General features: G+C 44.1%; 1 protein-coding gene across 1 annotated transcript in view; it reads left to right on the top strand.

Moving 5' to 3' along the window:
• Positions 1–4208: 4208 nt before the first annotated feature.
• LOC135572160 (docking protein 6-like) overlaps positions 4209–14641 on the top strand; it is a 114930-nt gene continuing 104497 nt past the window's right edge. Inside the window, exon 1 of the mRNA XM_065019267.1 lies at positions 4209–4428. Coding sequence (XP_064875339.1) covers positions 4363–4428 — 66 coding nt within the window. The 5' untranslated portion in view covers positions 4209–4362. The remainder of the gene's footprint in view (positions 4429–14641) is intronic.

The following is a 14641-nucleotide window of genomic DNA, read 5'->3' on the forward strand; positions in this document are numbered from 1 at the left end:
TGGAGATGGGAAAACATTCCAGAAGGACAACCATCGCTGCATCACTCCACCAATCAGGCCTTTATGGTAGAGTGGTCAGACGGAAGCCACTCCTCAGTAAAAGGCACATGACAACCCGCTTGGAGTATGAGAGCCAGTTTCATCATAACTGCTGATGTTTTTTGCGACTGCACTTGAAGAAACGTTCAAAGTTCTTGGAATTTTCCAGATTGACTGACCTTCATGTCTTAAAGTAATGATGGTCTGTCGTTTCTCTTTGCTTCTTTGAGCTGTTCTTGCCATAATATACACTTGGTCTTTTACCAAATAGGGATATCTTCTGTATACAACCATACCTTGTCACAACAAGGTATGGTTGTATATCGATTGGCTATATCGATTGGCTCGAACGCATTAAGATGGAAAGAAATTCCACAAATTAAGTTTAACAAGGCACACCTGTTAATTGAAATGCATTCCAGGTGACTACCTCATGAAGCTGGTTGAGAGAATGCCAAGAGTGTTCAAAGCTGTCATCAAGGCAAATGGTGGCTAATTTGAAGAATCTCAAACTTAAAAAGATATTTAGATTTGTTTAACTATTTTTTTAGTTACAACACAATTCCATATGAGTTATTTCATAGTTTTGATATCTTCACTATTATTCTACAATGTATTAAAAACAGTAAAAATAAAGGAAAACCCTTGAATGAGCAGGTGTGTCCAAAGTTTTGACTGGTTTGGTATATAATGAAATAAATCAGACAGTCTTATCCCAATGATCTATAACAGGCTTGCTCCAAATATTAACATATAAACCGCATCCATACAGCATCGTGGGCTGGGATCACTGGGATAGGGGTTGTTCTGAAGTGGGTCGAGAGCTTCAACTTCCTTGGCGTCCACATCACTAAGGTATTAACATGGTCCACACACAACTTCCTTAGAGTCCACATCACTAAGGTATTAACATGGTCCACACACAACTTCCTTAGAGTCCACATCACTAAGGTATTAACATGGTCCACACACAACTTCCTTAGAGTCCACATCCCTAAGGTATTAACATGGTCCACACACAACTTCCTTAGAGTCCACATCACTAAGGTATTAACATGGTCCACACACAACTTCCTTAGAGTCCACATCACTAAGGTATTAACATGGTCCACACACAACTTCCTTAGAGTCCACATCCCTAAGGACTAAACATTTGATTTGAACATGGTCGGCGTGGAGAGGGCTCGGCAGTGCCTCTTCCCCTCCAGGAGGCGGAAAAGATTTGGCATGGGTCCTCGGATCTTCAAAAAGTTCTACAGCTGCACCATCGAGAGAATCTTGACTAGCTGCATCCCCGCTTGGCATGCACCGCCCTTGACCACAAAGCTTTACAGAGGGCGGTGTGGACAGCTCAGTACGTCACTGGGTCTGAGCTCCCTGCCATCCAGGACCTCTATTTTAGGCGGTGTCAGAGGAATGCCCAAAAAATTTCCCAAAACTCCAGCCACCCAGGCCATAGACTGTTCATTCTGTTACCATCCGGCAAACGTGTCCTGGAGAACAAGCTCTCAGACCAACAGGCTCCGAGACAGCTTCTACCCCGAAGCCATAAGACTGCTAAATAGCCAATTAAAGGTACACAAACTATCTGAACGGACTCTATCTTGCACTGACCCTACACACACTAACAATAATATATATATACACACTCATTAGACTATATACTGTATATATACACACTCATTAGACTATATACACACTCACACTACATTGACACTCCCACACCACACACACCTTCCACACCACACACAAACTTTTCATTAACCAACAAACTTTCCAATTTTTTCCATTAACCTTTATTTAACTAGGCATGTCAGTTAAGAAGAAATTATTATTTACAATGACAGCCTACCAGGGAATAGTGGGTTTCCTGCTTTGTTCAGGGGCAGAATGCGAAATTTTTACCTTGTCTGTTCTGGGATTCGATACAGCAACTTTTCGGTAACTGGCCCAACGCTCTAACCACTAGGCTACCTGCTGGTAACTGGCTCAATGCTCTAACCACTAGGCTACCTGCTGGTTACTGGCCCAACGCTCTAACCACTAGGCTACCTGCTGGTAACTGGCTCAATGCTCTAACCACTAGGCTACCTGCTGGTAACTGGCTCAATGCTCTAACCACTAGGCTACCTGCTGGTTACTGGCCCAACGCTCTAACCACTAGGCTACCTGCTGGTTACTGGCCCAACGCTCTAACCACTAGGCTACCTGCTGGTTACTGGCCCAACGCTCTAACCACTAGGCTACCTGCTGGTTACTGGCCCAACGCTCTAACCACTAGGCTACCTGCTGGTAACTGGCCCAATGCTCTAACCACTAGGCTACCTGCTGGGAACTGGCCCAATGCTCTAACCACTAGGCTACCTGCTGGTTACTGGCCCAACGCTCTAACCACTAGGCTACCTGCCACCCCTCCAGTCTAACCACTAGGCTACCTGCCACCCCTCCACTCTAACCACTAGGCTACCTGCCACCCCTCCACTCTAACCACTAGGCCACCCCTCCACTCTAACCACTAGGCTACCTGCCACCCCTCCACTCTAACCACTAGGCTACCTGCCTCCCCAAATCATGGTCCAAACACACCAAGACAGCTGTGAAGAGGGCACGACAACCATCGAGAGCATCATGACTGGTTGCATCACCGCTTGGTATGGCAACTGCTCGGCCTCTGACCCCAAGGCACTACAGAGGGAAGTGCGTACGGCCCAGTACATCACTGGGGCCAAGCTTCCTGCGATCCAGGACTATACCAGGCGGTGTCAGAGGAAGCCCCCCCCCAAACAATGCTGAAGACTCCAGCCACCCTAGTCATAGACTGTTCTCTCTTCTACCGCACAGCAGGCGGTACCGGAACACATAGTCTAGGTCCAAAAGGATTCTTAAAAGCTTCTACCCCCAAGCCAAAAGACTGCTGAACAGCTAATTAAATGGCTACCCGGACTATATGCACTGACCCCCCCCCTTTTTTTACGCTGCTGCTCTCTGAAGTAATATGTACATGAAGGTGGGGGTAAAGTAACGGTGCATAGATAATAAACAATGACCTCGACTACCCTGTACCCCCACACGTCGACTCAGTTCTGGTACCCCCTGTATAGAGCCTTGTTATTGTTATTTTATTGTTGCTCTTTTATTAATTTTTTTACTTTAGTTTATTTAGTAAATATATTTCTTAAAACTGCATTGTTGGTTTAATAAAGGGCTTGTAAGTAAGTAAGTATTTCACTGTAAGGTCTACACTTGTTGTATTCTGCTTTTACACTCATATCATATCTGTACATATCTACCTCAAATACCTTATTATTATCAAACCTGATGCCTAGTCACTTTACCCTGCCTTCATGTACATATCTACCTCTAATACCTTATTATTATCTATCCTGATGCCGAGTCACTATACCCTGCCTTCATGTACATATCTACCTCAAATACCTTATTATTATCTATCCTGATTTCTAGTCACTTTACCCTGCCTTCATGTACGTATCTACCTCAAATACCTTATTATTACCTATCCTGATGCCTAGTCACTTTACCCTGCCTTCATGTACATATCTACCTCAAATACCTTATTATTACCTATCCTGATGCCTAGTCACTTTACCCTGCCTTCATGTACGTATCTACCTCAAATACCTTATTATCTATCCTGATGGCTATCCACTTTACCCTGCCTTTATGTACATATCTACCTCAAATACCTTATTATTATCTATCCTGATGGCTCTCCACTTTACCCTGCCTTTATGTACATACAGTATCTACCTGAAATACACTGTGCCACTGCACATTGATCTGGTACAGATACTTCCTCTATATAGCTCCATTCTTGTGTATTCCATTTTATTCCTCTTGTGTTACTATTTATACATATCTTTTTTAAACTCTTTATTGTTAGGAAGTGCTCGTAAGCAAGCATTTCACGGTAAAGTCTACGTCAGTTGTATTCATCGCATGTGTCAAATAACATGTGATTTGATTTGAGAAGAGAGATCATTGTGCATAGCGAAGCCTTCTGTTTTACGCGCACTGCCTGCTGCTCCCCTGAAGAAGAGGTGATGGTGCGTTCCAGGAAGAGCCCCCCCCCACCCACCCGTTCTATCCATAGTCTGAATGAAATCAGCTGACGAATGGTATCTCCCTACTGCTTGATGGAACGCGCCGCTGCGCCGACGCCGGCTGTTGCCCGAGCATTGACACCGCAGCAGGTTGCCGTGTTGCTTTTATGTTGTGGATATCGGACTGATTCCGCGGTGGTAGACTTTTTTTGTGGCCGAAAAGGAGGTTACTTTTCTGGGGCAGTGGCGGACCACGCTGACCATGGCCTCCAACTTCAATGATATAGTGAAACAGGGATACGTGCGGATACGGAGTAAGAAACTAGGGGTGAGTGACACTTCCACGGAGAGGTATTTGCGGTCAGCGCAGGGGAGTCAGGGGCACTGGAAGCTGGATTAGAAGAGGTTTAGTTGCTCCGTAGGCAGCTGTCCTGCTGTGAGCTTTACAGAGGAAAATAACAGATGACCAAAACAATATGATTAACTTTCCTTCAGTGGTTGCATTTAGTTAAGATTTGTTTCGTTAGAATGTAAGATATGTAACATTTAACAGAATATGATGGCAATGACAATGTTTGAATTTGTTGAAGATTCACGTATATTATTATCTTGCAATAAATGGGACTCTTTTTATATATATTCTTTATCACCACATCGATAACTATGTTGTCAAAAGTTATAATTTAGGATAAGTGTCAGATCACAGTCAACTCTATCGTTGACAACAGCTGTTTGCCAAGGCTTTGATGGATATAGGTTGTGTTTTTGATAAAGACTGGATAGTATCCGAGTGGTTATGAGAGGCAGGCTATGTGTATAATGTAGCCTAGGTTGCTATATCTCTGGTCAGAGTTGTATTGATCGCGAAGTTATATAAGTTATAACACGGTAGTAACACTAGCATTTTGCTACACCCGCTATACCATCTGCTAAACACATGTATGGGACCAATACAATGTATATTTGATTTGATTTAATACACTTATAATAATATCAACGGATTATGTTTATAACACTTGTCTATGTGCTCAAAGCACTTTACACGACATAGGCTACAGTGACCTGTACCACCGACTGGACAGCAGGTTACCAATAGTACCTGGTAATGATAATGGTACACGCTGTCACCCACAGTGTGTCTGCCTGATGTTCCCTGTGTCAGAAAGACAGCTGGTGTATTTTTACAGCACCGTTACATTCCAGGATGACTGTAGAGCAGAAACATGTCCCTCTGACCATGATGGGCGATGATGGCTAATGATGTCTGCCTCCATTCTCACCGCCTCCCGCATCATCATGACATTGTGTTCATGCGTTAAGATTTTAGAATAAGACTTTTGTCATTCATTTTTTTATGATGAAACAAAAGAGAGAAAAAAACACACCTTATCCACTACTTCCATTTTATTAAAGCACTCTAGTTACATTGCTATTCATATGTATAGTGTGTATAGTGTGATCTGGCACACTGCTTCGCTGCAACTGTCCGTTAGATAATTCACTATTAATTCAGTGACTTTATGACTATAAGCTTAAACATGCTCTCTAAGGCACCTGTATTTACCCTTTTGTTTAATCATAAAGAGCTTAAGTGAAGGACATTCTTCTGAAAAAATTGTTAAAAAAATCCAAGTATACTGAACATAAATATAAACGCAACAAGTATTGGTCCCATTTTTCATGAACTGAAATAAAAAAAATCCAGAAATGTTCCATTGTAACGGTTTTCCTCCTCTTCTGAGGAGTAGGAAGGATCGGACAAATATGCAGCGTGGTAAGTGTTCCTCATTTTATTAAACTGAACACTACAATGTAAACGAAAAGAACAACCGAAACAGTTCCATCTGGTAACTAATACAAAGACAGAACGCAACTACCCACAAATCATAGTGGGAAAACAGGCTGCCTAAGTATGGTTCTCAATCAGAGTTAACGATTGCCAGCTGCCTCTGATTAGGAACCATACCAGGCCAAACACATAGAAATAGAAAACATAGAACACAAAACATAGAATGCCCACCCCAACTCACGCCCTGACCAAACTAAAATAGAGACATAAAAAAGGAACTAAGGTCAGGACGTGACAACCATACACACAAAAAGCTTATTTCTCTCAAATTTTGTCCACAAATTTGTTTGTATCCCTGTTAGTGAGCATTTCTCATTTGACAAAAAAAATCCATCCACGTGACAGGTATGGAAAATCAAGAAGCTGATTAAACAGCATGGTCTTTACACAGGTGCAACTTGTGCTGGGTACAATAAAAGGCCACTCTAAAATGTGCAGTTTTGTCACAAAACAGAATGCCACAGATTTCTCAAGCTTCGAGGGAGCGTTCAATTGGCATACTGACTACAGGAATGTCCAGCAGAGATGTGTCAAGAGAATTGAATCTTAATTTCCCTACCATAAGCCGGCCTCACAATCGCAGGTCAGGACCTCTACATCCGGCCTCTTCACCTGCTGTGCTGGTTCGTCTGGGGGAGGGGGGGTGAATGCAGAGGGAAAATTCTGTCTGTAATAAAACCCATTTGTCAGGAAAAACTCATTCTGATTGGATGGGCCTGGCTCCCCAGTCAGTGGACCTGGCTCCCCAGTGGGTGGGCCTATGCCTTCCCAGGCCCACCTATGTCTGTGCCCCTGCTCAGTCATGTGAAATCCATAGATTATGGGCCAAATGAATTTCTTTAAATTGACTGATTTTCTTCTAAGAACTGTAACTCAGTAAAATCTTTGAAATTGTTGCATGTTGTGTTTATATTTGTGTTCAATATAATTGCAAAAGAGGACAAGAACCTATATCAATAATCAAAGACTTGGGACAAAGGTTCTATCAGAGAGTCCTTTTTTTTGTTCAAGTTCCAGATCTCAGAACTGTTTGGTTATGTCTTCCTCTTTCATGACACCTTTACATACAATCATTTTTTAGTGACAACCTGGCATTGTGTGCTTGGTTAGCAGATGGAACCTTATAGCACCAAGCATCAAAGTTGTTTGCTTTCTGATTCTTAATGGATTTTTTTCCACCTTAAAATGGACTTTTCCACAAATCGGACATGTTGCACATGTGGAGGACTTTCTAAAGAGCAACTCTATGTGAATAATCATATTTTGACCAACATGTCAGATTGAACATCATAGTCCCAAGGCTGTTGTGGAGGTGGCTATGGCAGGCCAGCTACCTTTCATCATGGTGGTTATTTGTTTCACTCTGTCAACCTCGCCCAGCTCTCATCTCCTCCCTTTCACACCTTTCCCTCTCTCATCTCCTCCATCTCTCACCTCCTCCCTCTCTCATCTCCTCCCTTTCACACCTCTCCCTCTCTCATCTCCTCCATCTCTCACCTCCTCCCTCTCCCATCTCCTCCCTTTCACACCTCTCCCTCTCTCATCTCCTCCCTCTTGTCTCTCCCTCTCTCATCTCCTCCCTTTCACACCTCTCCCTCTCTCATCTCCTCCCTTTCACACCTCTCCCTCTCTCATCTCCTCCCTTTCACACCTCTCCCTCTCTCATCTCCTTCCTCTTGTCTCTCCCTCTCTCATCTCCTCCCTCTTGTCTCTCCCTCTCTCATCTCCTCCCTTTCACACCTCTCCCTCTCTCATCTCCTCCCTCTTGTCTCTCCCTCTCTCATCTCCTCCCTCTCTCATCTCCTCCCCCTCACCTCACCTCTCCCCCTCATCCCTCTTTCTCCCAAGGCTGTTGTGGAGGTGGCTATGGCAGGCCAGCTACCTTTCATCATGGTGGTTATTTGTTTCACTCTGTCAACCTCGCCCAGCTCTCATCTCCTCCCTTTCACACCTCTCCCTCTCTCATCTCCTCCCTTTCACACCTCTCCCTCTCCCATCTCCTCCCTTTCACACCTCTCCCTCTCTCATCTCCTTCCTCTTGTCTCTCCCTCTCTCATCTCCTCCCTCCCTCTCTCATCTCCTCCCTCTCTCATCTCCTCCCCCTCACCTCACCTTTCCCCCTCATCCCTCTTTCTCCCAAGGCTGTTGTGGAGGAGGCTATGGCAGGCCAGCTACCTTTCATCATGGTGGTTATTTGTTTCACTCTGTCAACCTCCCCCAGCTTGTTGTTTGAATCCCAGTTATGAAACCACACTGTGTTGGTCGTGTTTCACCTCTGAAAAAGCATGTGGTGACTGACTGACAGACTGAGACACGAGGATAACGGTCTGATACTGGCAGTTTCTTCTCCAGTCTCTCCAGTCTTGGTGCTTGACTGTTTCAGCGTTGAACCTTATCGGTGGTACCCCTGCTAACGTGTAAATGAACCAAAAACCATCAGGGGGTAATACACAAAGCTGATCTTACTGTAAATATTACTATGTATCTTTCCCCCAATATCACTATGGCTGTTGTTGGATGGTCCTTCAATATCACTATGGCTGTTGTTGGATGGTCCTTCAGTATCACTATGGCTGTTGTTGGATGGTCCTTCAATATCACTATTGCTGTTGTTGGATGGTCCTTCAGTATCACTATGGCTGTTGTTGGATGGTCCTTCAGTATCACTATGGCTGTTGTTGGACGGTCCTTCAATATCACTATGGCTGTTGTTGGATGGTCCTTCAATATCACTATGGCTGTTGTTGGATGGTCCTTCAGTATCACTATGGCTGTCCTCCCTCTCTCTTGTCTCTCATCTCTCCATCTCTCCATCCTCCTCCCTCTCTCATCGCCTCCCTTTCACACCTCTCCCTTTCTCATCTCCTCCCTCTTGTCTCTCCCTCTCTCTTGTTTCTCCCTCTCTATTGTTTCTCCCTCTCTCACCTCCCTCTCTCATTGCCTCCCTTTCACATCTCCCTTTCTCATCTCCTCCCTCTCTCTTCTCTCCCTCCCTCTCTCACCTCCTCCCTCTCTCTTATCTCTCCCTCCCTCTCTCATCTCCTCCCTCTCTCATCTCCTCCCTCTCTCATCTCCTCCTTCTCTAATCTCCTCCCCCTCACCTCACCTCTCCCCCTCATCCCTCTTTCTCTTTCTTACCTCTCTACCTCATCTCAGTCTTTCATACCTCTCTACCTCATCTCAGTCTTTCATACCTCTCTTCCTCATCTCAGTCTTTCGTACCTCTCTTCCTCATCTCAGTCCTTCGTACCTCTCTACCTCATCTCAGTCTTTCATACCTCTCTTCCTCATCTCAGTCTTTCATACCTCTCTTCCTCATCTCAGTCTTTCATACCTCTCTTCCTCTCTCATCTCTTTCCCTCTCCCTAATCTTTGCCACTCTCTCCTTCTCTGTCATCTCTTCTCCACTTTCCGAGAACCTGCTTACTCCTTCATCTGTTAGCCTCTCTCTCTCTCCCTCTCCCTAAGGGGCTTTATTGGCATGGGAAACAGATGTCAACATTGCCAAAGCAAGTGAAGTAGATAATATACAAAAGTGAAATAAACAATACAAATGAACAGTAAACATTACACTCACAGAAGTTCCAAAATAATAAAGACATTACAAATGTCATATTATGTATATATACAGTGTTGTAACAATGTACAAATGGTTAAAGTACACAAGGTAAAATAAATAAGCATAAATATGAGTTGTATTTACAATGTTGTTTGTTATTCACTGGTTAACCTTTTCTTGTGGCAACAGGTCACAAATCTTGCTGCAGTGATGGCACACTGTGGTATTTCACCCAGTAGATGTGGGAGTTTATCAAAATCAGGTTTGTTTTCGAATTCTTAGTGGATCTGTGTAATCTGAGGGAAATATGTGTCTCTAATATGGTCATACATTGGGCAGGAGGTTAGGATGTGCAGCTCAGTTTCCACCTAATTTTGTCAGCAGTGTGCACATAGCCTGTCTTCTCTTGAAAGCCAGTTCTGCCTATGGCGGCCTTTCTCAATAGCAAGGCTATGCTCACCGAGTCTGTGCATAGTCAAAGCTTTCCTTAAGTTTGGGTCAGTCTCAAGGGTCAGGTATTCTGCCACTGTGTACTCTCTGTTTAGGGCCAAATAGCATTCTAGTTTGCTCAGTTTTTTTGTTAATTCTTTCCAATGTGTCAAGTAATTATCTTTTTGTTTTCTCGTGATTTGGTTGGGTTAAATTGCGTTGCTGTCCTGGGGCTCTGTGGGGTCTGTTTGTGAACAGAGCCCCAGGACCAGCTTGCTTAGGGGACTCTTCTCCAGGTTCATCTTTCTGTAGGTGATTGCTTTGTTATGGAAGGTGTGTGAATCGCTTCCTTTTAGGTGGTTGTAGAATTTAACGGTTCTTTTCTGGATTTTGATAATTAGTGGGTATCGGCCTAATTCTGCTCTGCATGCATTATTTTGTGTTTTACGTTGTACAGTCGTGGCAAAAAGTTTTAAAATGACACGCATATTAATTTCCACAAAGTTTGTTGCTTCAGTGTCTTTAGCTATTTTTGTCAGATGTTACTATGGAATACTGAAGTATAATTACAAGCATTTCATAAGTGTCAAAGGCTTTTATTGACAATTACATGAAGTTGATGCAAAGAGTCAATATTTGCAGTGTTGACCCTTCTTTTTCAAGACCTCTGCAATCCACCCTGGCATGCTGTCAATTAACTTCTGGGCCACATCCTGACTGATGGCAGCCCATTCTTGCATAATCAATGCTTGGAGTTTGTCATAATTTGTGGGTTTTTGTTTGTCCACCCGCCTCTTGAGGATTGACCACAAGTTCTCAATGGGATTAAGGTCTGGGGAGTTTCCTGGCCATGTACCCAAAATATCGATGTTTTGTTCCCCAAGCCACTTAGTTTTTTTGCCTTATGGCTTGGTGCTCCAACATGCTGGAAAAGGCATTGTTCATCACCAAACTGTTCCTGGATGGTTGGGAGAAGTTGCTCTCGGAGGATGTGTTGGTACCATTCTTTATTCATGGCTGTGTTCTTAGGCAAAATTGTGAGTGAGCCCACTCCCTTGGCTGAGAAGCAACCCCACACATGAATGGTCTCAGGATGCTTTACTGTTGGCATGACACAGGACTGATGGTAGCGCTCACCTTGTCTTCTCCCGACAAACTTTTCTCTGGATGCCCCAAACAATTGGAAAGGGGATTCAACAGAGAAGTTTTTTTGGGGGGGATTCAGTTCAGTAGCATGGAAAAGAGGGACTTTGCAATTCATTTGATCACTCTTCATATCATTCTGGAGTATATGCAAATTGCCATCACACAAACTGAGGCAGCAGACTTTGTGGAAATTAAAATTTGTGTCTTTCTCAAAACCTTTGGCCATGACTGTACACAGAGGATATTTTTGCAGAATTCTGCATGCAGTCTCAATTTGGTATTTGTCCCATTTTGTCTCACTCTCTGTAGTGTGTCAGACAGCGGAATTGAATAGCATTTCTCTATTCAGCGCCCACACTGCACCCTCTGCCTAACCTCCACACACACACACACACACACACACACACACACACACACACACACACACACACACACACACACACACACACACACACACACACACACACACACACACACACACACACACACACACACACACACACACACACACACACACACACACACACAAAACACACAAACAAACAACAAACAATTGCAGAGTCTGTGGATCTTCAGTTAGATCTAAAATCTGTGGATCCACTAACAAACAAACAAGTCTGTGGTTCTTCAGTTAGAAACAATCTGTTGCCAGAGTCTGTAGATCTTCAGTTAGATCTAATCAGTCTGTGGATCTTCAGTTAGATCTAATCAGAGTCTATGGATCTTCAGTTAGATCCAATCAGAGTCTGTGGATTTTCAGTTAGATCCAATCAGAGTCTGTGGTTCTTCAGTTAGATCTAATCAGTCTGTGGATCTTCAGTTAGATCTAATCAGAGTCTGTGGATCTTCAGTTAGATCTAATCAGAGTCTGTGGATCTTCAGTTAGATCTAATCAGAGTCTGTGGTTCTTCAGTTAGATCTAATCAGAGTCTGTGGTTCTTCAGTTAGATCTAATCAGAGTCTGTGGTTCTTCAGTTAGATCCAATCAGAGTCTGTGGTTCTTCAGTTAGATCTAACCAGAGTCTGTGGTTCTTCAGTTAGATCTAATCAGAGTCTGTGGTTCTTCAGTTAGATCTAATCAGAGTCTGTGGTTCTTCAGTTAGATCTAATCAGAGTCTGTGGTTTTTCAGTTAAATCTAGTCTGGCTTTGTACCATAAGCTATTACTTGTTTTCTCTGCTCAGTTAATCTGCTCGGGAGAGAGACTGACAGACAGACAGACCCAAATGAAATGGTGGTAAACTGGTGGTGAAGCGCAGGTCGATGTATCTGTAATAACAGATTTATCTACCTACCGCTGTGTAAGGAATAGCTGCGATGGCAGAGGATATTGCCGTTGTCCCCATATCCTGTCCCTCTTTTTGAGAAACGGCAGATATAATCGGTGGGATAGACTGTCTTGGGAAGGGAGCAAAACATGACCTTTTTGTCATTTATGTAATTGCCTGAAGGCAGCTCCATGTTCCTCAGGTTGAGGTTAGTGCTGGAGACGTGGAAGGCAGCTCCATGTTCCTCAGGTTGAGGTTAGTGCTGGAGACGTGGAAGGCAGCTCCATGTTCCTCAGGTTGAGGTTAGTGCTGGAGACGTGGAAGGCAGCTCCATGTTCCTCAGGTTGAGGTTAGTGCTGGAGACGTGGAAGGTTCTCTCTCATGTCTCTATCTTAGTCATAACTAATGGATATAGGAAGCACCATCTAACCACTTTACAGTCTTCTGGCTGTGAGTCAGGCTGCCATTCAAAAATCATATTCCTCTAAATGTTCACACACTGTAAATGGGCCATGAGGGAGTGAGGGAGGGAGGGAGGTAGGGAGGAGAGAGTGTGTAAGAGAGTGCGAGAGAGAGACAGAGAGAGATGAAAACAGCAGGTCCAGGACAAGGTAGCACGTCTGGTGAACAGGTCAGGGTTTCATAGCCGCAGGCAGAACAGTTGAAGCTCGAGCAGCAGCAAGACCAGGTGGACTGGGCACAGCCAGGAGTCATCAGGCCAGGTAGTCCTACGGCTCAGGTCCTCACAGTGTGTGAACTAAGTTGTTTCCCTCCTAACTAAGTTGTTTCCCCTAACTAAGTTGTTTCCTCCTAACTAAGTTGTTTCCCCCTAACTAAGTTGTTTTCCCCACTAACTAAGTTGTTTCCCCCGAACTAAGTTGTTTCCCCCTAACTAAGTTGTTTCCCCCCTAACTAAGTTGTTTCCCCCCTAACTAAGTTGTTTCCTCCTAACTAAGTTGTTCCCCCTCACTGTGTTTGTTTCCCCCCTAACTAAGTTGTTTCCTCCTAACTAAGTTGTTTCCCCCCTAACTAAGTTGTTCCCCCTAAGTTGTTTCCTCCTAACTAAGTTGTTTCCCCCTAACTAAGTTGTTCCCCCCCTTAACTAAGTTGTTTCCCCTAACTAAGTTGTTTCCCCTAACTAAGTTGTTTCCCTAACTAAGTTGTTTCCTCCTAACTAAGTTGTTTCCCCCTAAAATAAGTTGTTTCCCCTAACTAAGTTGTTCCCCCTCACTGTGTTTGTTTCCCCCTAACTAAGTGTTTGTTTCCCCTAACTAAGTTGTTTCCCACTAACTAAGTTGTTCCCCCTAACTAAGTTGTTTCCCCTAACTAAGTTGTTTCCCCCTAACTAAGTTGTTTCCTCCTAACTAAGTTGTTTCCCCTAACTAAGTTGTTTCCCCCCTAACTAAGTTGTTTCCCCTAACTAAGTTGTTTCCCCCCTAGCTCAAGGTACTAAACGATATCATAACCGCCATCGATAAAAGACAGTACTGTGCAGCCGTCTTCATCGACCTCGCCAAGGCTTTCGACTCTGTCAATCACCATATTCTTATCGGCAGACTCAATAGCCTCGGTTTCTCGGATGACTGCCTTGCCTGGTTCACCAATTACTTTGCAGACAGAGTTCAGTGTGTCAAATCGGAGGGCATGCTGTCCGGTCCTCTGGCAGTCTCTATGGGGGTGCCACAGGGTTCAATTCTCGGGCCGACTCTTTTCTCTGTATATATCAATGATGTTGCTCTTGCTGTGGGCGATTCCTGATCCACCTCTACGCAGACGACACCATTCTATATACTTTCGGCCCGTCATTGGACACTGTGCTATCTAACCTCCAAACGAGCTTCAATACCATACAGCACTCCTTCCGTGGCCTCCAACTGCTCTTAAACGCGAGTAAAACCAAATGCATGCTTTTCAACCGATCGCTGCCTGCACCCGCATGCCCGACTAGCATCACCACCCTGGATGGTTCCGACCTTGAATATGTGGACATCTATAAGTACCTAGGTGTCTGGCTAGACTGCAAACTCTCCTTCCAGACTCACATCAAACATCTCCAATCGAAAATCAAATCAAGAGTCGGCTTTCTATTCCACAACAAAGCCTCCTTCACTCACGCCGCCAAGCTTACCCTAGTAAAACTGACTATCCTACCGATCCTCGACTTCGGCGATGTCATCTACAAAATGGCTTCCAACACTCTACTCAGCAAACTGGATGCAGTCTATCATAGTGCCATCCGTTTTGTCACCAAAGCACCTTATACCACCCACCACTGCGACTTGTATGCTCTA

This window comes from Oncorhynchus nerka, linkage group LG6 (genome assembly GCF_034236695.1).
Source record: "Oncorhynchus nerka isolate Pitt River linkage group LG6, Oner_Uvic_2.0, whole genome shotgun sequence".
Classification (NCBI taxonomy): Eukaryota; Metazoa; Chordata; class Actinopteri; order Salmoniformes; family Salmonidae; genus Oncorhynchus; species Oncorhynchus nerka.